This window comes from Somniosus microcephalus, chromosome 21 (assembly GCF_052327205.1).
Source record: "Somniosus microcephalus isolate GS21.2 chromosome 21, FLI_Smic_1.0, whole genome shotgun sequence".
Lineage (NCBI taxonomy): Eukaryota > Metazoa > Chordata > Chondrichthyes > Squaliformes > Somniosidae > Somniosus > Somniosus microcephalus.
In genome coordinates, this window is record NC_141007.1 from 2,514,306 (window position 1) to 2,536,713 (window position 22,408).

General features: G+C 48.9%; 1 protein-coding gene across 1 annotated transcript in view; it reads right to left on the bottom strand.

The window, feature by feature from the left end:
* Positions 1 to 22,408, bottom strand: part of acsf2 (acyl-CoA synthetase family member 2) — a 325,180-nt gene that overhangs the window by 32,069 nt on the left and 270,703 nt on the right. The window contains exons 12-15 of the mRNA XM_085963196.1: positions 20,657 to 20,808; positions 19,134 to 19,275; positions 14,869 to 14,979; positions 8,033 to 8,101 (exon numbers count right to left, since the gene is read on the bottom strand). Coding sequence (XP_085819322.1) covers positions 8,033 to 8,101; positions 14,869 to 14,979; positions 19,134 to 19,275; positions 20,657 to 20,808 — 474 coding nt within the window. The remainder of the gene's footprint in view (positions 1 to 8,032; positions 8,102 to 14,868; positions 14,980 to 19,133; positions 19,276 to 20,656; positions 20,809 to 22,408) is intronic.

Here is a 22,408-nt window from a genome sequence, read left to right on the forward strand (position 1 = left end):
AAGTACCCACCTTCTCCCCGTATTCCCCAACTCCACCTTCTCCCCATATCCCTCAACTCCACCTACCCCCCATATCTCTGAATCCCACCTACCCACCTTCTCCCCGTATCCCCCAACTTCACCTCCCCATCTTCTCCCCATATCCCCAACCCCACCTTCTCCCCGTATCCCCCAACCCCACCTTCTCCCCGTATCCCCCAACCCCACCTACCAACCTTCGTGGATAACACGGTTAGGGAGTTGGTCACACCGCAGGTAAAGGCTGCACAGGCAGGAAGGGAATGGGTGACCACCAGGCAGAGTAGTAGGTGCAGGCAGGTAGTGCAGGGTCCCCTGTGGCCATCCCCCTTTCAAACAGATATACCACTTTGGATATTGTTGAGGGAGATGGCAGCAGCAGCCATCTTCCTGGCACCATGGGTGGTCCTGCTGCACAGGACAGGAGGAAAAAAAGCGGGAGAGCTATAGTGATAGGGGATTCTATTGTAAGGGGAATAGATAGGTGTTTCTGCGGCCGCAAACGAGACTCCAGGATGATATATTGCCTCCCTGGTGCAAGGGTCAAAGATGCTTCGGAGCGGCTGCAGGGCATTCTGGAGGGGGAGGGTGAACAGCCAGTTGTCGTGGTGCATATAGGTACCAACGATATAGGTAAAAAATGGGATGAGGTCCTAAAAGCTGAATATAGGGAGTTAGGAGGTAAATTAAAAAATAGGACCTCAAAGGTAGTAATCTCAGGATTGCTACCAGTGCCACGTGCTAGACAGAGTAGAAATAGAAGGATATTTCAGATGAATACGTGGCTAGTGGAATGGTGCAAGGGGGAGGGATTCAAATTCCTGGGACATTGGAACCGGTTCTGGGGGAGGTGGGACCAGTACAAACTGGACGGTCTGCACCTGGGCGGGACCAGAACCGATGTCCTAGGGGGAGTGTTTGCTAGTGCTGTTGGGGAGGGATTAAACTAAAATGGCAGTGGGTTGGGAACCTGTGCAGCGAGGCAGAGGAAAGCGAAGCAAGGATAGAAACAAAAGACAGGAAGGAGAAAAGCAAAAGCGGAAAGCAGAGGAATCGAGGGTGTAAATCAAACCGGGCCACAGTAAATAAGAATTCTAAAAGGGTTAAGAGTGTTAAAAAATCAAGCCTGAAGGCTTTGGCCTAGAAATTGAGTGCCCTTAGCGCCGATTTTGCGGCGCTAGAGGGCCTAGCGCTGCATTTGGCGCCGGCGCCGAAATTGCCTGGGGCCCTTACGCCGCGGTAGACCGGTAGCGCTGCGCCGGCACCGATGACGTCATCGGTGTGCGCAGCGTCCCAGTTGCCATGCCGACGGGCCCCAGCGCCGAAATTCAGTAGCGGCCGCCTCGCCCGTGACAGCCGCAACTAAGACTCTGGCAACAGAGTCTTACGAGTCTTTGCGCCGGCGCATTAAAGGCCCCGCGGCGGCCGGCCGCTTTCCCGCCGGCCGCCTGGCCGCAGCTCCCTCCCCGGACTTCCCCCCCACCCCCCCGGAACAGAAGCAAGCCCGGCACTTGTCCGAGGTGCCGGGCTCATTTTTTAAAAGATTTTCGCGGGCCGCGATCGGGTGCAGGCAGCTCCTCCTTAAGGGAAGGAGGAGGCCTGCACTTCCCGAGCCTGCCGCACCGCATCGGGTGCCGCAGCGCCGGAATTGCGGCGCGAAACGGCAGTTAGCGCCGATTTACCGCCGCAAAGACCCTTCAGTAGCGCCGGCAGCCGTTTGGGCGCGGCCCTGCTGAATTTTTGGCGCGCGCAGGGGGACTTAGCGCCGGCACTAACTTCCGGCGCTAAAGCCCTGGCTAAGCCAAAACTCAATTTCTAGGCCTTTGTGTCTTAATGCGTGGAGCATTCGTAAAAAGGTGGATGAATTAGCTGCGCAAATAGATGTAAACGGATATGATATAATTGTGATTACGGAGACATGGCTCCAGGATGACCAAGTCTGGGAATTCAATATCCAGGGGTATTCAATATTCAGGAAGGACAGGGAAAAAGGAAAAGGAGGTGGGGTAGCATTGCTGGTTAAAGAGGAGATCAACACAATAGTAAGGAAGGATATTAGCTCTGATGATGTGGAATCTGAATGGGCAGAGCTGAGAAATACCGAGGGGCAGAAAACGTTAGTGGGAGTTGTATACAGACCCCCCAAAGAGTAATGCTGAGGTTGGGGATGGCATTAAATGGGAAATTAGAGACGCATGCAATAAGGGCACAGCAGTTATCATGAGTGACTTTAATCTACATATAGATTGGGCTAACCAAATTAGTAACAATACTGTGGAGGAGGAATTCCTAAAGTGTATACGGGATGGTTTCCTGGACCAATATGTCGAGGAACCAACTAGAAATCAGGCCATCTTAGACTGGGTATTATGTAATGAGAAAGGATTAATTAGCAATCTTGTTGTGCGAGGCCGCTTGGGGAGGAGCGATCATAATATGATCGAATTCTTCATTAAAATGGAGAGTGAAGTAGTTGACTCAGAGACTAGGGTCCTGAATTTAAAAAAAGGAAACTACGATGGTATGAGGCGTGAGTTGGCTAGGATGGATTGGGGAACGTTACTTAAAGGGTTGACGGTTGATAGGCAATGGCAAACATTTAAAGATCACATGGATGAACTACAGAATTTGTTCATCCCAGTTTGGCATAAAAATAAAACAAAAAAGGTGACAACCATGGCTAACAAGGGAAATTAGGGATAGCATAAGATCCAAGGAGAGGACATATAATTTGGCCAGAAAAAGCAGCAAACCTGAGGATTGGGAGCAGTTTAGGATTCAACAAAGGAAGACAAAGGGATTAATTAAGAGGGGGAAAATAGATTATGAGAGTAAGCTTTCAGGGAACATAAAAACTGACTGTAAAACCTTCTATAGATTTGTGAAGAGAAAAAGATTGGTGAAGTCAAGCGTAGGTCCCTTGCAGTCAGAATCAGGGGAATTTATAATGGGGAACAAAGAAATGGCAGACCAATTAAATACATACTTTGGTTCTGTCTTCACAAAGGAGGACACAAATAACCTCCCAGAGATGTCGGGGAACATAGGATCTAATGAGAGGGAGGAATTGAATGAAATCAGTATTTGTAGGGAAATAGTGTTAGGGAAATTGACGGGATTGAAGGCCGATAAATCCCCAGGGCCTGATAATCTACATCCTAGGGTACTTAAGGAAGTGGTCCTAGAAATAGTAGATGCATTGCTGGTCATCTTCCAAAATTCTATAGACTCTGGAACAGTTCCCATGGATTGGAGGATAGCTAATGTAACCCCACTATTTAAAAAAGGTGGTAGAGAGAAAACGGGGAATTATTGACCGGTAAGTGTGACAGCGGTAGTGGGGAAAATGCTAGAGTCCATTATAAAAGATGTAATAGCAGAGCACTTGGAAAACAGTGACAGGATCGGACAAAGTCAACATGGATTTACAAAAGGTAAATCATGCTTCACTAATCTACTGGAATTATTTGAGGATGTAACTGGTAGAATAGATAAGGGTTGTGATGTATTTGGACTTTCAGAAGGCTTTCGATAAGGTGCCGCATAAGACATTAGCGTGCAAAGTTAAAGCACATGGGATTGGGAGTAAGTTACTGTCTTGGATAGAGAACTGGTTGGCAGACAGGAAGCAAAGAATTGGAATAAATGGGTCTTTTTCCGAGTGTCAGACAGTGACTAGTGGGATACCGCAGGGATCGGAGCTAGGACCCCAGCTACTCACAATATATATAAATGATCTAAACGAGGGAACTAGATGTAATATCTCCAAGTTTGCAGACGACACAAAGCTGGGCGGGCGTGTGTGCTGTGAGGAGGATGCAGAGAAACTCCAGTATGATTTGGACAGGTTGTGTGATTGGGCAGATGCATGGCAAATGCAATATAATGTGGATAAATGTGAGGTTATCCACTTCCGTGGCAAAAACAGGAGGACAGATTATTATCTGAACAGCAATAGATTGGGAAAAGGGGAAGTGCAACAAGACTTGGGTGTCCTTGTACACCGGTTGCTGAAGCTAAGCATGCAGGTGCAGCAGGCGGTTAAGAAGGCAAATGGTATGTTGGCCTTCATAGCGAGAGGGTTCGAGTACAGGAGCAAGGATGTCTTGCTGCAGTTGTACAGGACCTTGGTGAGACCACACCTTGAGTATTTTGTGCAGTTTTGGTCACCTTATCTGAGGAAGGATGTTCTTGCCATGGAGGGAGTGCAGCGAAGATTCACCAGACTGATACCTGGGATGGCAGGAATGACGTATGAGGAGAGATTGGTTCGATTAGGCTTATATTCGCTAGAGTATAGAAGAATGAGAGGGGATCTCATTGAAACGTATAAAATTCTAACAGGACTAGACAGACTAGATGCAGGAAGGATGTTCCCGATGGCGGGGGAGTCCAGAACCAGGGGTCACAGTCTAAGGATAAGGGGTAAGCCATTTAGGACTGAGATGAGGAGGAATTTCTTCCCCCAGAGAGTGGTGAACCTGTGGAATTCTCTGCCACACAAGGCAGTTGAGGCCAGTTCATTAGATATATTCAAGAAGGAGTTGGATATATTTCTTAAGGCTAAAGGGATCAAGGGATATGGGGAGAAAGCAGGGACAGGGTACTGAATTTGGATGATCAGCCATGATCTCATTGAATGGCGGTGCAGGCTCGAGGGGCCGAATGGCCTACTCCTGATCCTATCTTCTATGTTTCTATGTACTAGCTGAGGTACTTTGCAGCTGTCTTTAACAAGGAAGGAGATGCTGCCAAATTCATAATGAAAGAGGAGGTAGTTGAGATAAAAGATGAGATAAAAATTGTTAAGGTTGCTGAAGTAGGTAAGGGCGGAAATTGTGGAGGTACTGGCCATAATCTTCCAGTCCTCCTCAGATACAGGAGTGGTGCCAGAGGGCTGGAGAATTGCAAATTTTACACACTTGTTCAAAAAAGGGTAGAAGGATAAACCCAGCAACTACAGGCCAGTCACTTAACCTCAGGGAAGCTTTTGGAAACAATAATCAGGGACACAATTAACAATCACTTGGACAAGTGACGTTTAATTAAGGGAAGCCAGCATGGATTTGTTAAAGGCAAATCGTGTTTAACCAACTTGATTGAGTTTTTTGATGAGGTAACAGAGAGGGTTGATGAGGGTAATATGATTGACGTGATGTACATGGACTTCCAAAAGACATTTGAGAAAGTTCCACATAATAGGCTTGCCAGCCAAGTTAAAAACCATGGAATAAATGGAACAGTGGCAGCATGGGTACTGAATTGACAGGGTCGATGCTGAGAGGTTGTTTCCCCCCTGGCTGGAGAGTCTAGAACCAGGGGTCACAGTCTCAGGATAAGGGGTCGGCCATTTAGGACTGAGATGAGGAGGAATTTCTTCACTCAGAGGGTTGTGAATCTTTGGAATTCTCTACCACAGAGGGCTGTGGATGCTGAGTCGTTGAGTACATTCAAGACAGAGATCGATAGATTTTTGAATATTAAGAGAATCAAGGAATATGGGGATAGTGCAGGAAAGGGAGATGAGGCAGAAGATCAGCCATGATCTCATTGAATGGCGGAGCAGGCTCGAAGTGCCAAATAGCTGACTCCTGCTCCTATTTCTTATGTTCTCCCCATATCCCCAACCCCACCTACCCACCTTCTCCCCATATCCACCAACCCCACCTGCCCACCTTCTCCCCATATCCCCAACCCCACCTACCCACCTTCTCCCCATATCCCCAACTCCACCTACCCACCTTCTCCCCATATCCCCAACTCCACCTACCCACCTTCTCCCCATATCCCCCAACCCCACCTACCCACCTTCTCCCCATATCCCCAACCCCACCTACCCACCTTCTCCCCATATCCCCCAACCCCACCTACCCACCTTCTCCCCATATCCCCAACCCCACCTACTCCCCATATCCCCCAACCCCACCTACCCACCTTCTCCCCATATCCCCCAACCCCACCTACCCACCTTCTCCCCATATCCCCAACCCCACCTACCCACCTTCTCCCCATATCCCCCAACCCCACCCACCCACCTTCTCCCCATATCCACCAACCCCACCTACCCACCTTCTCCCCATATCCCCAACCCCTCCTACCCACCTTCTCCCCATATCTCCAACTCCACCTACCCACCTTCTCCCCATATCCCCCAACCCCACCTACCCACCTTCTCCCCATATCCCCAACTCCACCTACCCACCTTCTCCCCATATCCCCAAATCCACCTACCCACCTTCTCCCCATATCCCCCAACCCCACCTACCCACCTTCTCCCCATATCCCCCAACCCCACCTACCCACCTTCTCCCCATATCCCCAACCCCACCTACCCACCTTCTCCCCATATCCCCCAACCCCACCCACCCACCTTCTCCCCATATCTCCCAACTCCACATATCACTCAATCCTACCTACCTACCTTCTCACCAAATCTCTCAAATCACTGTCCGAGAGTGCGACAGTGTGCTGCGCGATGGTTCGACACTGGGCCCCACAGAGTGCGGCAGTGTTTTGGGGTTTGAGCACTGGGCCCCACAGAGTGTTTGAGAGTGGTTTCTAGTGGGCGGGATGGTGTGTAGCGAATCACAGAGCAATGGGAAACAGTAACATCACACCCAGGGGCACTGTGACCAGTTGTAGCAGCTCTCCCGGCACCCAGATGGTCAAACCTGGTATGGTTCAGCTACTCACTACCTGAGCTATCATAAATATCCATCCTGTCACTAGGGAAGGTCCTAATTCAAGTCTGACACATGAGATTCTTGAGCCACGTACTAGGAAAGAGTAGCTGGTGGTTTCCTGTTGCCTTCCTCACGGTTTTTATCTTCGAAGTACCTTCTCCTAGGTGTCCCAGAAGTCTAAAGAAGCCCACCTGCCCTTTACAATGGAGGTGGGAAGGGGCACTCGCATCCATCGTACCCAAGTACCTCCGCTAGACGTCATCAACCCAGTATTTAGCGACCATGTTCCAGTCTCCAGTTCAAGAAGGCGGCTCACCACCACCTTCTCAAGGGCAATTAGGGATGGACAATAAATGTTGGCCTTGCCAGTGATGCCCACATCCCATAAAAACAAATTTGAAAAAACTCAGCGGGACTGCCTGGACTGGGGCTCGAACCCTTCACCTTCTGACTCAGAGACAAGAATATTACCCCTGAGCCAAAGTCTCACTCCATAATAAATACAGCAAGAATATTTTAGTTCCTGCCATTAACACGTCATGGACTCAAATCACAGCATCAGCCTTGGAATCCCCACATCGATTCTAGGAGCCAGAGCATGTGGGAATATTCTCTATCCCTTGATGATCACACTCTATTATATACACTCTGTTATGGGGGTAAGGTTGACATGAATCTGTCATTCATGTGGAAATGACTTATGAAGTGGCCTGCTGGTGGCGCTGTCCAGGGAGAGTATAAAGACTCGGGCATGGGCCCAGCTTGCTCAGGGCATTCTTTAACAGGAACTAGTGAAGGACACAACTAGATCTCCATGTTGAAAAACAGTTGATTAAAGCCTTGTTTAATACTCAGACCAAGTGCCGAGTAGTTTTCTTACGTCAGTGGTTATGTTCCTGGGCTAATGATCTGGAGATATATGTTTAAATCCCACAGCAGCTGAGGAATTTAAATTCAATTAAATAAATATGGAAGGACAAAGCTAGCATCAATAACAGTGACCAAGAAACTGCTAGATTGTCATAAAAACCCATCTGGTTCACTAATGTCCTTTAGGGAAGGAAATCTGCCGTCCTTACCCGGTCTGGCCTATGTGACTCCAGACCCACAGCAATGTGGTTGTCTCTTAACCACCCGCTATATGGCCCAGCAAGCCCCTCTGTTGTATTCAAGAAGGCGGCTCACCGCCACCTTCGAGGGCAATAAATGCTAGCCTTGCTGGCGACATCCACATCCCATGAACAATAAAAAATATATATAAATACATATTTTTCCTTTACATTTATCAGAAACTAATGAAGTCTTTTCAGGATTAGTGCTATTGTACATACCTTCCCAGTGACAGTCAGAGGGAAATCATTCACAAACACAATATACCGCGGGATCTTGAAGTGGGAGATCTGTCAGGGACAAAGAGATTGGACAGTTCAAATGTGCTGCTTAAAGTTTTCTCTCCCAACTCCTTAAAGCCCAGTGATGGAGAGCTAGTCGGATTAGGGGGCTTTGGTGAAATCTCCCTGCTCTGTATCTCAGTCTCTTCCATTCACTCCCATCCCGACCAAACCTCTTCCCATTCACTCCCACCCCCGGCCAAACCCCTTTCCCATTCACTCCTGTCCCAGACCAAACCCCTTTCCCATTTACTCCTGTCCCAGACCAAACCTGTAGTGTATGTAACCTGTACCACCTTAAGAGGATACCTTAAGGTGATGGGCTACTTTTTGATGGCTCCTGTACATTGTAGTACCGGTGGTGACCACACCAGTATATAAACCCTGTGGAGCAAAGTGTATTCCAGTTCAGCCCTGACCCTCAATTACTAAAGACCTGTTTAATTATTTCTGTAGTCTGTGTCCAGTTATTCAGCATAACTACATTTGGAAACACAGACTCAACAGTGGCGACGAGTCTGCTCTTACCTAGCGGCAGTTGCATCAAAGGAAGCTTCGCCTCTGAAACGGGCGTCGATCAAGGACATCCACCCTCAACATCCTGCTGGGCACTGCATAGCACGGGAGGCAATCGGGAACCCGGGTTGGTTTCTGGCCACGAAGTCAAACATCAGTGAACATCCCTTCGACGACAGCGGCGGGTAAGCCCGATCGAGCGGCACGGAGGGGAAGTCGGCCGAGTTGTCAGTAAGAGAAGGGGAGGGAAACGACGAAAAGGGCGGAGAACACGACCACAGCCGGTGTCAGGGGCCGGACTGCAATCGGGGCAGAGACGCACAGCAGCCAGAAAAGCGTTTATGTCCACAAGGACCGCGGGAGCGGCGGGGAACAAGAGCAGCAGCGTAGGGGAAAATAAAGGACCGCTGGGAGGCGAGAACGGCAACAGCGCGGTAATCACCATTTTGAGTCGGCGGGGGAAGAAGACAAGCGCGGGAAAAGCCGCCAAGCGCGGGAAGCCGCCATTTTGAAAAAAAATAAAATAAAATAATAATCATAATCCGAAGGAAAGGAAACTCAACAAGGATGCCAAAAACGGGTAACATCACTGCTTTTGATAGCGATGTGGAAGATTGGGCCACTTATGTGGAACGCGTCGAAGTTTACTGTACAACGAATGAGGTACCGGAGGATAAGAAAGCACTAACCCTATTAAACTCGATGGGTGCGAAGACGTACGGGTTATTAAGGAACATTGTAACACCAGATAAACTGGTAGGAAAGAGTTTCACGGTTATTGTTACTATCCTGCAAGAGCATTTAAACCCCACGCCGCTGCTGATAACGGAACGATTTAAATTCTACAAAAGAATTCAACTTAAAGAGGAAAGCAACGCTGAATTCTTAATCGAACTGCGCAAGTTATCAAAGTACTGTCAGTTCGGTACAGGACTAGCAGACGCACTGAGAGATAAGTTTGTGTGTGGGCTCCTAAGGGAAGGAACCCAGAAGCGACTGCTAGAGGAAAAGGATCTTACGCTGGACAAAGCTTTCAGCATTGCAGCATCGCACGAGGCAGCAGCACGAGGCGCTGCAGAGATACAGCAAAGGCCATTGGAATTCAGCACCAATGAAATGGCATTGGGCGCAGTAAAGTGCTATCGTTGCGGAAGGACAACGCATGACCAGAACCAGTGCTGGTTCAAAGATAAAGAATGCAGGCAATGTGGCAAACTTGGTCACATAGCGAGAGTATGCCGGTCAGGAAAGAAGACCAGCAACAAAAAGTCGCCGCAGGAGAAGTACAAAAAAGTACACAAGGTGACAGAGAACAGTTCGGATGAACAGAAGATGGATTCAGACTCCAGCAGTAAGGAACTGGGTTGTCTAAAAATACATAATGTGGGTAACACAGCAGACCACCAAACTATCTGGGTCACGCTTCGGATAGCAGGAGTCCAAGTGAAGATGGAATTGGACACTGGATCGGCATTGACGGTCATGAATAAGCAAGATTACAAAAGGTTATTCTCGCACATTCCCCTGAGGGATACGGAGATTGTATTGAAAACATACACGGGGCAAATAGTATACCCCATCGGAAAGATAAAAGTAAATGTGGTCTACAATGGTAAAGAAAGTCAGGAAATGGACTTGTATGTGTTACCTGATGGAGGTCCGCCACTACTGGGACGGGAATGGATCCGGAGAATAAATGTGGACTGGCATTCCATACAAGCACTGACTGTAGATTCCTGTAAAGAGGACGACGTCAAAGCTAAACGACTGTCCAAAATATTGGACGATGCTAAGGAGGTGTTCCAACAGGGACTGGGAACACTGAAAGGAATTACGGCAAACATCAAGGTTGAAGAACATGCAAACCCAAAATTTTTCAAAGCCAGACCGGTACCTTATGCGATACGACCTGCTGTGGAAGCAGAGCTGGAAGGGCTAGAACGTCAAAGGTGGACTGGAGCGAATGGGCCACACCCATTGTTCCTGTCATGAAGCGTTCGTTGAGCAACAAGCCGGGGGAACCTGGGAAGGTTCGCATCTGTGGCGATTTCAAGATCACTGTTAATCCGGTTCTTCACACGGTGCAATATCCGCTTCCGCGGATTGAAGATATCTTCGCTTCGCTGTCTGGCGGGAAACACTTCACCAAGATAGACCTGGCGCAGGCGTACCTACAGATGGAAATTGATGAAGCGTCATGCCAGTATCTCACGATCAACACACATAAGGGCTTATTTCGGTATAATAGACTGGTTTTTGGAGTGGCATCGGCTCCAGCGATTTGGAAAAGGGCCATGGAGCAGGTATTGCAGGGAATTCCAGGCACACAATGCTACCTGGACGACATTCTGATTACAGGAGATGATGATAAGGATCACCTCGCGAATTTGGAGCAGGTGCTCACCAGATTGAAAGAATATGGGCTAAGAGCTAATCGCCAGAAATGCGAGTTCTTTCAAAAGCGAATCTCGTACTGCAGCCACGTCATTGACCAGGAGGGGCTCCATAAGTCACCTGACAAGATCGAAGCTGTTGTGAAAGCTCCCGCTCCGGAAAATGTATCCCAGTTGAGGTCGTTCTTTGGGTTGGTTAACTATTACCACAAGTTTCTTCCAAATTTATCCACGGTGTTACACCCGCTGAACACTCTTTTGCAAATGGGAATACCATGGAAGTGGAGCGATGATTGTAAGCGGGCTTTTCAAAAAAGCAAGGCACTGATCACCTCTAAGGAAGTGTTGGCTCACTTTAACCCAACGCTGCCTATTCGCTTAGCTTGTGATGCTTCTCCATATGGTATCGGGGCAGTGCTCTCACATAAGTTTCCAAATGGCTTGGAAAGGCCAGTCGCGTTCGCATCCAGATCATTGACCTCCGCAGAGCGCAACTATGCTCAGATAGATAGGGAGGCTCTCAGCCTCGTGTGGGGAGTTAAGAAATTTAACCATTACCTGCAAGGCCAAAAGTTTACGCTGCTGACAGATCACCAGCCGTTGGTTTCCATTTTTAACCCTAAGAAGGGTGTTCCGGTTATGACGGCGCAGAGGCTTCAGAGATGGTCCCTTTTCCTAGGGGCACATCAATATGATATCGAATTCAAAGGTACAAAGCAACATGGTAATGCTGATGGGCTGTCGCGCCTGCCACTACCTACAGCGGAAGAGGCACCGGCAGTTGACCCTGTCGAGATATTTCACTCGACCATCATCGAATGCTTACCAGTCACCAATGCGGGTATTGAGAGAGAGACCCGAAACGACCCAACACTGTCTTGGGTCTACGATTTGACAGTGAAGGGATGGCCAGCACATGGCGACCCACTGTTACCAGCATTCTCAGCCAGACGAGAACAGCTGTCCGTCTGTCAAGGAACATTGATGTATGGAACAAGGGTGATTATTCCTCCTAAATTAAGGGAGAGTTCTGAAGGAATTGCATGAAGGTCATCTGGGGGGAGTCAAGATGAAAAGCCTTGCTAGGGCTTATGTGTGGTGGCCAGGTATCGACAAACAAATAGAGGATCTGACTAAAAGCTGCTCAGGGTGCCAAAAAGTTCAAAACGCACCTCCAATTGCACCGCTGCATCCGTGGGAATGGCCTTCAACCCCATGGCAACGTGTGCTTATCGACTTTGCAGGTCCATTCATGGATTCCATGTTTTTGATAGCAGTAGACGCACATTCTAAATGGCCAGAAGTGATTAAGATGTCGACCACTACCTCTGAAAAGACGATCGCAGTTCTAAGAACCATATTTGCAAGGAATGGGTTGCCGGAACAAATATGTTCAGACAACGGACCACAGTTCATGTCAGAAGAATTCCAGAAATTCATGAAAAAGAATGGGGTGAAACACTATACATCTGCCCCATATCATCCGGCTACAAATGGGTTGGCCGAGAGATTTGTACAAACGTTCAAAAAGGCGATAAAGGCCATGAGCGAAGACCATATTCCACTACAACACAAGGTGGACAATTTCCTGATGGCGTATCGAAACGCCACGCATGCAGTGACAAATCAAAGCCCTGCCATAATGTTCTATAACAGGAGGTTGCGGTCCCGGTTGGATTTGTTAAAACCCAATGTGCGTAGGGAAGTCGAAAACAAGCAATTCCAGCACGTAAATAACAAGGCCACTCGGAGTTTTGAAATAGGACAACCAGTGTTGGCCAGGGACTATAGGAATGATAAATGGCAATCCGGAACAATTCGTGCCCGACAAGGACCCTTGATGTACACGGTAGACGTTGGAGAGAACGTAATACGATGTCATGCTGACCAACTTGTGGAATCGAGAACAAGGGTCGACCCCATGTCTACGGCAGAGACACCAGTTGAAGAAGTTATTGAGCCTGTAGCATCTACCTCAGACTCGAACGTACCTGATGATGTTCAATCCATAGGAGATCAAATGGATGAGTCACCCCAGCAACGAGAACCAGAGACCCCTGAAAGGCGTTATCCGGCCCGGATCAGGAGGCCTCCTCAGAGACTGAATCTTTGAACAGTGTTGTGTGAAAGTTGTATATATGTTATCCATGTAATGTTTAAATTGGGGTGCACACTGTTAAGCTAAAAGGGGAGGAATTGTAGTGTATGTAACCTGTACCACCTTAAGAGAATACCTTAAGGTGATGGACTACTTTTTGATGGCTCCTGTACATTGTAGTACCGGTGGTGACCACATCAGTATATAAACCCTGTGGAGCAAAGTGTATTCCAGTTCAGCCCTGACCCTCAATTACTAAAGACCTGTTTAATTATTTCTGTAGTCTGTGTCCAGTTATTCAGCATAACTACATTTGGAAACACAGACTCAACAAAACCCCTTCCCATTCACTCCTGTCCCAGACCAAACCCCTTTCCCATTCACTCCTGTCCCAGACCAAACCCCTTCCCATTCACTCCTGTCCCAGACCAAACCCCTTCCCATTCACTCCTGTCCCAGACCAAACCCCTTCCCATTCACTCCTGTCCCAGACCAAACCCCTTCCCATTCACTCCCATCCCAGACCAAACCCCTTTCCCATTCACTCCTGTCCCAGACCAAACCCCTTCCCATTCACTCCTGTCCCAGACCAAACCCCTTCCCATTCACTCCTGTCCCAGACCAAACCCCTTCCCATTCACTCCCATCCCAGACCAAACCCCTTCCCATTCACTCCCATCCCAGACCAAACCCCTTTCCCATTCACTCCCGTCCCAGACCAAACCCCTTCCCATTCACTCCCATCCCAGACCAAACCCCTTCCCATTCACTCCTGTCCCAGACCAAACCCCTTCCCATTCACTCCTGTCCCAGACCAAACCACTTCCCATTCACTCCTGTCCCAGACCAAACCCCTTCCCATTCACTCCCATCCCAGACCAAACCACTTCCCATTCACTCCTGTCCCAGACCAAACCCCTTCCCATTCACTCCTGTCCCAGACCAAACCCCTTTCCCATTCACTCCTGTCCCAGACCAAACCCATTCCCATTCACTCCTGTCCCAGACCAAACCACTTCCCATTCACTCCTGTCCCAGACCAAACCCCTTCCTATTCACTCCTGTCCCAGACCAAACCCATTCCCATTCACTCCTGTCCCAGACCAAACCACTTCCCATTCACTCCTGTCCCAGACCAAACCACTTCCCATTCACTCCTGTCCCAGACCAAACCCCTTCCCATTCACTCCTGTCCCAGTGCTCAGTACAATAGATGCAATTGACCTGTTGCCACAATCTGCAAATGTTTACCTTGGTTTACATTGAGTTGCTGCCCGTTGGTGGATCGATGTGGACCGGCCGATATAAAGACCTGGCCACTTGTTGATTTGCAGGCCCACCTCAAAGAATAGAAGTTGATCCTGAACCACCCGACACTTTCTGAGGAGGTGGTTCTACCTTTACTGGGAACAGACTGTTTCTCAAATTTGAGAAGGGCAATGGGGTAAATTTCCTGAGACCCCACAACCAGCGGCAATCTCACTGGGTGGGACCATCAATCGGAGAATCTCTTGATCTTCTACTGATCAATTTTAATGGGCAGAAAATCTTGACCGATCTGTCTTTAGTGCCTTGACCTCCTAGCCCAACTCTTTGAGCAGCTCTTCCACTGACGAGACTCCCAGTGGCGAAAGTCTCACAAAGTGTACCCTAATGGCTCACTATATCGATCATAAAGACACAGTCCAAAGACATGGACCTTTCCCTATGAAATGTTAAGCTGCTACGTGAGTATGATGGATTGGGCTCCGCTCCGCGATGTTACGCACCTGTCCTTTACAGTAGGTCTTAACCTCCTCAGCTGTGCACTCCATTCCATCCTGCACTCTCACACAGGCACACAGCTCCTCACCCATCTTGTCATCATGAACTCCAATCACCTGCAAACAGAATATATAGTTAGCCCATCAAACAGTCACAATCGCCACCACCGCCCCCCCCTCACCTATTCACTGAGCTACAAGAACACTGGCTTCAGCCACTACGCCACCCAGCACTCTCACATTTGCTTTTCAATTCACTTCAATGGGGGAAGGGCTGAATGGTTTACTCCTGTTCATATATTCCTACTAAAGGTCCCTCTACACTGTCCCATCAAACACACCCAGGGCAGGTACAGCACGTGTTAGATACAGAGTAAAGCTCCCTCTACACTGTCCCATCAAACACTCCCGGGGCGGGTACAGCACGGGTTAGATGTAGAGTAAAGCTCCCTCTACACTGTCCCATGAAACACTCCCGGGGCGGGTACAGCACGGGTTAGATGCAGAGTAAAGCTCCCTCTACACTGTCCCATCAAACACTCCCGGGGCGGGTACAGCACGGGTTAGATGCAGAGTAAAGCTCCCTCTATGCTGTCCCAACAAACACTCCCAGGGCGGGTACAGCATGCATTAGATACAGAGTAAAGCTCCCTCTACACTGTCCCATCAAACACTCCCAGAGCAGGTACAGCATGGATTAGATACTGAGGGGATCTCATTGAAACTTATAAAATTCTGACAGGACTGAACAGACTAGATGCAGGAAGGATGTTCCCGATGGTCGGGGAGTCCAGAACCAGGGTCACAATCTAAGGATAAGGGGTAAGCCATTTAGGACTGAGATGAGGAGGAATTTCTTCACCCAGAGAGTGGTGAACCTGTGGAATTCTCTACCACAGAAGGCAGTAGAGGCCAATTCATTAAATATATTCAAGAAGGAGTTGGATATATTTCTTAAGGCTAAAGGGATCAAGGGTTATGGGGAGAAAGCAGGGACAGGGTACTGAATTTGGAAGATCAGCCATGATCTCATTGAATGGCGGAGCAGGCTCGAGGGGCCGAATGGCCTACCCTTGCTCCTATCTTCTATGTTTCTGTGTTTCTATGTTTCTGCACTGTCCCATCAAACACTCCCAGGGCAGGTACAGCACGGATTAGATACAGAGTAAAGCTCCCTCTACAATGTCCCATCAAACACTCCCAGGACAGGTACAGCACAGATTAGATACAGAGTAAAGCTCCCTCTACACTGTCCCATCAAACACTCCCAGGACAGGTACAGCACAGATTAGATACAGAGTAAAGCTCCTCTACACTATCCCATCAAACACTCCCAGGACAGGTACAGCACGGGGTTAGATACAGAGTAAAGCTCCCTCTACACTGTCCCATCAAACACTCCCAGGGCAGGTACAGCACGGGGTTAGATACAGAGTAAAGCTCCTCTACACTGTGCCAAAAATATGTCTCATTTCCAATGTCAGAATCGTGCTGACTGTTCCACCAATGTGATATTTTCCCTGTCTGAGAGAAATTGTCAATTTAAAACAAGTTGCTATTATATGGTAATTTTTACAAAGTAAATATCCAGAATTATTTCACAGGGTAGGGAGAACTCAAATGGCAAGTATTAGTGGAAGAATGGGTGAGTGATTGAAGGAAGGTTTGAGGAGATAGGGTCCACGGAGGATATTGAAGGTGGGGCGGTAGCATGGAGCCGAGGGGTTAGTAAGCGAGATCCTGAGACTGGGGCCAAGTGAAGGTACTTATGGAGCAGGTAGAGGGGTGTGATCAGGTGACACAGCAGAGCTCATGGGATATGTAAATGAGGAGAAAGATTTTTCATTCAATGTGTTGAGGTTTGAAGCCAGTTTCGGTCAGAGGGACAAGGACTCAGTGTGGGATAAGATACAGGCGGTAGAGCCTGGGCTGTTAGAGATTCTGTAGGATAGTGCTTGCAGGCCCAGCGAGGAGGGCTTTGGAGTAAGTTTAGGAATGGTATTATGCTACAACTCGAACATAGAATCCTGCTGTGCAGGAGGCCATTCGGCCCATCCTGCCTGTGCCAGCTCTGTGAAAGATCTAGCCAGTTAGTCCCACTCCCTGCTCTTTCCCCACAGCCCTGTGAATTTTTATCCTTCAAGTATTTCTCCAATTCCCTTTTGAAAGTTACTGTTGAATCTGCTTCCACCGCCCTTTCAGGCAGCGCATTCCAGATCACAACAACTCGCTGTGTAGAAATACTTCTTCTGATCTCACCTCTGGTTCGTTTGCCAATTATTTTAAATCTGTGTCCTCTGGTTACCGACCCTCCTGCCACTGGAAACAGTTTCTCCTTATTACTCTATCAAAACCCTTAATAATTTTGAACACCTCTATTAAATCTTCTCTTCTCTAAGGAGAACAATCCCAGCTTCTCAAGTCTCTCCACACAACTGAAGTCCCTCATCCCTGGTACCATTCTAGTCAATCTCCTCTGCACCCTCACCAAGGCCTTGACATCCTTCCTAAAGTGTGGTGCCCAGAATTGAACACAATACTCCAGCTGAGGCCCAGCCAGTGATTTATAAAGGCTTAACATAACTTCCTTGCTTTTGTACTCTATGGGCAGGATTTTCATTGCGCTGTGGAGGTGGGGTTGGAGGCCTAATCCCTATTTTATTGTTGAAATGTGGGATTCCCAACGGCTCCAAACCACGCCAAGTTAGCGAGGCGAACCGTCGGGATGAAGGGCTTGGCGGGTTCGAGATGTTCGGTGTTCAGGTGAGTGATGGGTGCATGAGTGCAGAGGTAAGTGTGTTTGGTGTGTGTAAAGTGTTTAAAGAAGTTTTACTTACATGTACTTACCTTTACAGCCTTCCTTCCTTCAGGTCTCAGGAGTCCCTCATCTCACCGGCACAGAAAGCAGAATGGCCGCGATCTGTCAAAATCTGCAGCATTCAGCTTTCTGTTCCGGCGAGATCTCTAAATCAGCCTGAGAGGAAGGAATTAACTTAGAGTGCAGATTGTCAGTGTTTGACAGCTTCAAAGAGCTGTGAAATGCTGATATTTCATCTGTCAAAAGCTCTTGACAGATGAAATGTCTGTCTGTGACGTCACCTGTTGCTGCTGGGCGGGCTCAACAAGGTCAATCAAGTGAAAATCGCGTGGGTTGGTCACAACTCGATGGAGGCGGGACTACAACCCCGAAAGTGGGAGTCCCGCCTCCTACCCGCTTCCTCAATGAAAGTCCAGCCCAAAGCCTCTATTTATAAAGCCAAGATTTGTGAAGGGTTTTTATTCGTTCCTGGGATCTGGGTGTCACTGGCGAGCCCAGCATTTATTGCCCATCCCTAGTTGCCCTCGAGAAGGTGGTGGTGAGCCGCCTTCTTGAACCACTGCAGTCCGTGTGGTGAAGGTGCTCCCACAGTGCTGTTAGGGAGGGAGTTCCAGGATTTTGACCCAGCGACGATGAAGGATCGGCGATATGCTTCTAAGTCAGGATGGTGTGTAACTTGGAGGGGAACTTGGAGGTGGTGGTGTTCCTGTGTACCTGCTGCCCTTGTCCTTCTAGGTGGTAGAGGTCGTGGGTTTGGGAGGTGCTGCCGAAGAAGCCTTGGCGAGTTGCTGCAGTGCATCTTGTAGATGGTACACACTGCAGCCACGGTGCGCCGGTGGTGGAGGGAGTGAATGTTTAAGGTGGTGGATGGGGTGCCAATCAAGCGGGCTGCTTTGTCCTGGATGGTGTCGAGCTTCTTGAGTGTTGTTGGAGCTGCACTCATCCAGGCAAGTGGAGAGTATTCCATCACACTCCTTACTTGTGCCTTGTAGATGGTGGAAAGGCTTTGGGGAGTAAGGAGGTGAGACACTCGCCACAGAATACCCAGCCTCTGACCTGCTCTTGTTGCCACAGTATTTATGTGGCTGGTCCAGTTAAGTTTCTGGTCAATGGTGACCCCCAGGATGTTGATGGTGGGGGATTCGGTGATGGTAATGTCGTTGAATGTCAAGGGGAGGTGGTTAGACTCTCGCTTGTTGGAGATAGTCATTGTCTGGCACTTGTGTGGCACAAATGTTATCTGTCACTTATCAGCCCAAGCCTGAATGTCGTTCAGGTCTTGTGTACATGAACCTCCAGGTCTCTCTGTTCCGGTACTCCCTTTAAAATTGAACCATTATATTATATTGCCTCTCCTCATTCTTCCTTCCAAATCCCTGTTGGCTGTCATTTATTAACCCATATTTTCCAAGTGACAATACCACACCTCCACCTCCACAGTTCCCCTCCTTACCTGGACTTCATGTATTTTGGGATGTGTGTGGAGCAATGCTTCCACTTCTGCGGGGTAAATGTTCTCTCCTCCGCGGATGACCATGTCTTTACTCCTGCCAACAATCTGACAGTAACCGTACGGGTCGAGTTTGGCGATATCGCTGGAAGTGCAGAACCATTTAATTAACATCGCATTCATCCAATGACCATCAGCAGTCGGAGCTGCTGTTTAACCACTGGCTTTCTGTGGGTCGATGAACTATGGGAGAGTGGTGGCTGCCTCCCCTCCCTCAGTAAAGTCAGTGTGTGACCAAGCCACATGAGGCATGAGGTCCCAGATTCGATTCCTGGTCAGGGCTCAGTTAGCTGCTCTCAGCCATGCTGAGTGTGTGGGTGCTATAACTGGCCTCAGTACCCCAGCAGGGATATCCCAGCAGGTGTCGTGTGGCAGAAATACCCCAGCAGGGATATCCCAGCAGGCGTATCGTGCCAGGAGTACCCCAGCAGGTATATCCCAGCAGGCGTATCGTGGCAGGAATACCCCAGTAGGGATATCCCAGTAGGAGTATCATGGCAGAAATACCCCAGCAGGGATATCCCAGCAGGCGTATCGTGCCAGGAGTACCCCAGCAGGTATATCCCAGCAGGTGTCGTGTGGCAGGAATACCCCAGCAGGGATATCCCAGCAGGCGTATCGTGGCAGAAATACCCCAGCAGGGATATCCCAGCAGGCGTATCGTGGCAGGAGTACCCCAGCAGGTATATCCCAGCAGGTGTCGTGTGGCAGGAGTACCCCAGCAGGTATATCCCAGCAGGTGTCGTGTGGCAGAAATACCCCAGCAGGGATATCCCAGCAGGTGTTGTGTGGCAGGAGTACCCCAGCAGGGATATCCCAGCAGAGATCAACATCTTCACTGAAGGGTTGGAATGACAATAGCAGGATTAATGGCTACGTGGAGACGAACAAATATCTGGGACTGGGTTACAGGCTGGAATCTAACTGAGGGGTTTGGGTAACATTGTATCTAACTCTGGCTGTTTCTCCATATTCACCTCAACCACGCGTTGCTCTGCTCTTGGGCTTAAAGACTGTCACTCGAATCCTGAGAGATTTCCAGTGATGTGTGAAATGATAAAGCACTATCCTCCAGCAATACAAGTGCACCACTAACTGTTGGTTATTGCAGGCGACAGATACCCTCACCCAGGAGCCAACTTCTAATGTGTAAGCCTGGATATTGAATCTCGGCCTGTGGATGGCATCTTGGGCCTAATCCCGATCGTGCCCAGTGCCCACACACGTGCACTGTCCATCCCGGGCTCCTGGATACTAAACAGGAGCAGTGACCCAGGCTGATATTTCTTCTCTCTGGCCTGGACAAACTGAACCCAGTTGGAGTGTTTGGCCAAGGCTGAGACCAGGCCTGGAGCCTGGGACTTCCCTGGTCTGAATGTCTCAGTATCACAGCAGGCGGTCTGTTTGTTCATTCAGCCATCCAGGGACCCTCTCGACCTACTGAAAGTGAGGCAGAGTTCACTCACCCCGTTTTGTACCAGCCCTCTGGTGTGATACATTCCTTTGTCTTTTCCGGGTCGTTCATGTATCCCAACATAACACAGTATCCGCGGATCCACAGCTCCCCAGCCATGTTCAGCGGAAGGAGTTCCTCAGTTTGGGTGTGCACAATTTTGGCCTGTAACACAGATGAGAAAGCCATGATATAGGGGTACACGGCCCAGAGGAGCAGTGCGCTGCAATCTCCATTAATGAACCAGTCAGACATCAAACATTTGCTCTTGTGCATTACTCGACGCTAGTGTTGCAAACCCTGTGAGATTCCCCTGGAGTGGCCAGGAACTGAAGATTAATCTCGAGAACACTGCTGCCAGCAAACCTGGAGAAAAATCATACGGACATTTAAAAAATTGTGGGGTTTTTTTCATTTTTCATGGAATACCTTCATATATTAGTTATAAAAAAGGGCTGTTTGACTGACAGTCAAGAATCATCCTTCTGCTTCTTAGGCAGTCCCTCGGAACCGAGCATGACTTGCTTCCACATTAAAAATGAGTTCTCAGGTGACTGATGAGTCCAATGTGGGACCTACAGTCTCTGTCACAGGTGGGGCAGACGGTGGTTGAAGGGGCGGGTGGGTGGGGTGCTTGGGTTGATGTGCGCTCCTTGCGCTGCCTGCGTTTGGCTTCCGCTTGCTCCCGGCGAAGAGACTCAAGGTGTTTGGCACCTTCCCGGATGCTTCTCCTCCACTTTGTGCGGTCTTGGGCCAGGGATTCCCAGGTGTCGGTGGGGATGTTGCACTTTTTCAAGGAGGCTTTGAGGGTGTCCTTGAAGCGTTTCCTCTGCCCACCTGGGTAATGAAGAGTCAGTTTGTGCAGGAAGGCGGTGCCTCTGAGGATTGACATGTCGAGTAACCAATGACAGGAGTGTGGGGGCAGGGCAGTTGGAGGTGGGCTGTCATGTGATGAAATCTGCAGGAATACAACCAACCAGAGTTGGTAACTCGACCCGGTACCCAGAGACATTTCAATAGCAACCTCTGCAAACATTTTGGCCATTTACTGAGAAACAACTAGGACCAGTGCTGACTGGCAGAGGATTGCTGTCAATGAGACACTACGGGGGAGAAGGAGTAAACGCAGCAACTTCTGTTATACACGACCTTCGACATAACACAACATCCTAGCAAGGAGCCTAGCAGCCAGCGTTAACCCCGGCTGTGAGTCAGAGTTGAACTTAACATTAGTTTGTTGAGAGACTCGGGCAGGGCATGAGGATGTGGATTGGTGCCTTGCTCACAACCAAGAGCCAGAGCAGCAGGCTTGGTCCGGACTGTCAGCAGATCTGTCAGGTGTAGTACTAAACCTGTTGTGTATGTAATATGTGTGCTACTTTGAACCTATGGACAGGACTGCACTACTTGTTGGGCGTAGTGATACGCAGTACCACTCCTGGCCATAGGGGTATAAATAGTACTGTGGGTACTGATCTCCCCTCAGTTCCCGCCTGTGGGCATGAAGTAAAGACCTATGTATAGTCCCTACCTCCAACCAGTAAAGACCTGTTTGAGTTATACGTTTAAGTCTTTGTGTTAATTGTTCAATACAATACACATACTTAACACTGGCGACGAGTCAGGTTCTTACCCTGCGGCAGTTGAAGAGAGGTTTCAAACATCACCACCCCACTAGAAGCGACAGGCTTTAGGACTCTGAAGCCTCCATCAGCGACTGAGCACTGGAGTGCAGCAAACATCCTGACAGCTTCCAGCGACTGAC